Source organism: Paramisgurnus dabryanus, chromosome 10 (assembly GCF_030506205.2).
Source record: "Paramisgurnus dabryanus chromosome 10, PD_genome_1.1, whole genome shotgun sequence".
NCBI lineage: Eukaryota > Metazoa > Chordata > Actinopteri > Cypriniformes > Cobitidae > Paramisgurnus > Paramisgurnus dabryanus.
The window spans coordinates 5,784,887-5,787,665 of record NC_133346.1 but is presented as its reverse complement, the minus strand read 5'-3'; the positions used below and the strand labels follow the sequence as shown (position 1 = coordinate 5,787,665).

General features: G+C 38.2%; 1 protein-coding gene across 1 annotated transcript; it reads left to right on the top strand.

The window, feature by feature from the left end:
* Positions 1-854: 854 nt before the first annotated feature.
* Positions 855-1,820, top strand: LOC135746510 (trace amine-associated receptor 13c-like). The gene has a single exon (XM_065265150.1). The coding sequence runs from the start codon at positions 855-857 to the stop codon at positions 1,818-1,820; it is 966 nt and encodes a 321-aa protein (XP_065121222.1).
* The last annotated feature ends 959 nt before the right edge of the window (positions 1,821-2,779 follow it).

Below are 2,779 nucleotides of genomic sequence, written 5' to 3'. Positions count from 1 at the left end.
TAGAATTTGGTACCTTCTTTAAAGCCCTTGGCAGCCAGACGTGGTAGATGGTCTGGTGCCAGCCATTCATTAGCTAAATTCTTGAAAACCAATGCTAGGCTTGGCGTCCATATGAGCATCCCCTAAGGGGTCCCATATGTGTAATGTTGGAGAGTAAAAACATATAAGAAACCTCTTAAGGGATGTGGCCCCGCAGTGTTCCCAGTTATAGCCGAAAAGCGTACACTTCCCAGTGTCGCCTAAGGTTACTCAAATGGGTTGTATAAGTGACCGACCTTCTCTGCATAGGCCCTTTCCTGCCTAGTCTAAAGACAAGAGGTGTGAGACTTATGCAGGGCACTGAAAGGGACAGCTTACGTGGCACTTTGATAGAATTTCCGAATAAGCCTGACTAAAAGGGAACGTCTCGGTTATGTATGTAACCCTCCTTCCATGAAGGACCTGAATGAAGATGTTGGTTAATGTTGGCTGTACCCCTGCATTTGGATCCACTGCCTCTGTCTGCCTCTCTTCAACATTACAGATTTTTGCCAGGATATTATTTAATAAAACTCTAAATAAACTCTCTTAATTTGGGGGTGCACTATTCCTTTAACTACATTTCTTTTGAGAACCAAGTTTAAAAATATACTTTTAATAAACTGTTTTCAGAAACGGAAACATACTGTAACACTAACCAGATATTGACATGTTTAAAAATATATTTAAATTAATACATGACAAAAACATTAAAACATGATTTCATTATGCAGCATCAGAGTGGGTGGTGAATGGGTTGGTCAGTCTGTTCAGATACTTTATAAATGACAGAACGAGTAAGGAGATCAAACTCCTAACAAGATGAGACTTTACTCATGGCCTATGAGACAGAAGATCATGAGACTCAATACTGCTTTCCTGACATTAACTCATCATGCATTAAGACAAGACGCTCCACACATAAATACAATATCATGTATGTGTTTTTTTCAGTGCTGTCAGTATGGACTGTGTTTATGAATCTGCTGGTGATCATCTCCATCTGTCGCTTCAAGAAGCTTCACACTCCAACCAACATGCTTATTCTCTCTCTGGCTGTGTCTGACCTGCTCATAGGACTTATTGTGATGCCCTTTGAGGCGATTAAGTTTATTGAAACATGTTGGTACTTTGGAGACACTATCTGTAGACTGATTTTAATAATCATGGGATTGCTTCTTTCTACATCACTGAGTAATTTAGTTTTAATAGCTGTTGACCGTTATGTGGCTGTGTGTCACCCTCTGCTGTACCCACAGAAAATAACAACGACTAGAACAATAATTACTATCTGTGTTTGGTGGTTTTTCTCTTCTGTTTATAACATTGCAATTATAAGTGCCTCAAATAGAAATAACACATGTTATGGGGAATGTACAGCTATAATTACTTTTGTCTGGTCAATTGTTGATTTGTTCCTGACTTTCCTGTTTCCTTGTACCGTCATTATAACTTTATATTTGAGAATTTTCTATTTCGCACATCAGCAAGTGAAAGTTATAAACTCTCTGATGAGGAGTGGAAAACATCTAACAGAAGGTTCAGTGAGGAGGAAATCTGAGAGCAAAGCCGCTCTGACATTAGGAATCATTGTGATGGTTTATCTGTTTTGCTGGATTCCTTTTTTTATTTTTTCTCTTACACCAAACACAAAAATTACTTCTGTTACAGCCTATGTTATGTTATGGATGTTGTATATTAATTCAGGTCTAAATCCTCTCATCTATGCTATATTTTATCCCTGGTTTAGAACATCAGTTAAACAAATTCTAAATCTATCCAAAATATTTAAACCAGTATAACTTCTTGTGCATTATAATAATTACGGTTCTGGATTTACTGGAATTGTTCTTTCGTGAACTGGTCAGTGGGGTTCAACACAATATATTATATCAAAACCTGAAAAAAGTTTTTAAAAAGGCTAAATCTGGAAGAGCATAATTGAAGAAGAAGAAGAAGAAGAAGAAGTTTAATTTATATAGCGCCTTTCCAAAGCTCAAGGTCGCTTTACATAACAATACATCAAGAATTAACAACTACAGAAATATACATACATTTCATACAACACAAAAACACCAAAAGTTTACAATATTACAGAGTTTGTCCGAAATGTAGGCTAAAGAGGTATGTTTTCAGTTGTGTCTTAAAAGATGACAGAGATGACTGTTTACGTAATGTCAAAGGTAATGAGTTCCACAGTTTGGGGGCAGCTATGCTGAAAGACCGGCCGCCTACAGTAGACAACCGGTAACGGGGGACAGACAAAAGACCCTGTTCAGCTGATCTAAGGGATCTTGCAGGAGAGTAGTTGTGGAGTAATTCAGCAAGATAAGATGGTGCTAGACCATTCAGTGCCTTAAAAGTAAGTAGCAGTATCTTGAACTGTATACGAGAAGCGACTGGTAACCAATGAAGTTCACGTAGCAAAGGTGTTATGTGGTCTGTGCGCTTGGTGGACGTGAGAACCCTAGCTGCCGAGTTTTGAACGTATTGTAGCCTCGCAATACTTTTTTTGTGGAGACCAGTGAAAAGAGCGTTACAGTAATCCAGGCGTGATGTGATTAAGGCATGAATAAGGATTTCAGTATCAGTTTGAGTTAGAGAAGGTCGAAGACGTGCAATATTTCTAAGATGAAAAAAACAGGTTTTAACAACAGCAGAGATGTGAGGGGCAAAAGAGAGAGATGAGTCAAATAAGACACCAAGGTTACGTACAGAGTTGGTTGGCTTTACATGAACATCGTCAACTTTAAAGGACAAA

Coding starts and splice junctions, on each gene's coding strand:
- LOC135746510 (XM_065265150.1), top strand. CDS start 855: ATGGCCTATGAGACAGAAGATCATGAGACTCAATACTGCTTTCCTGAC.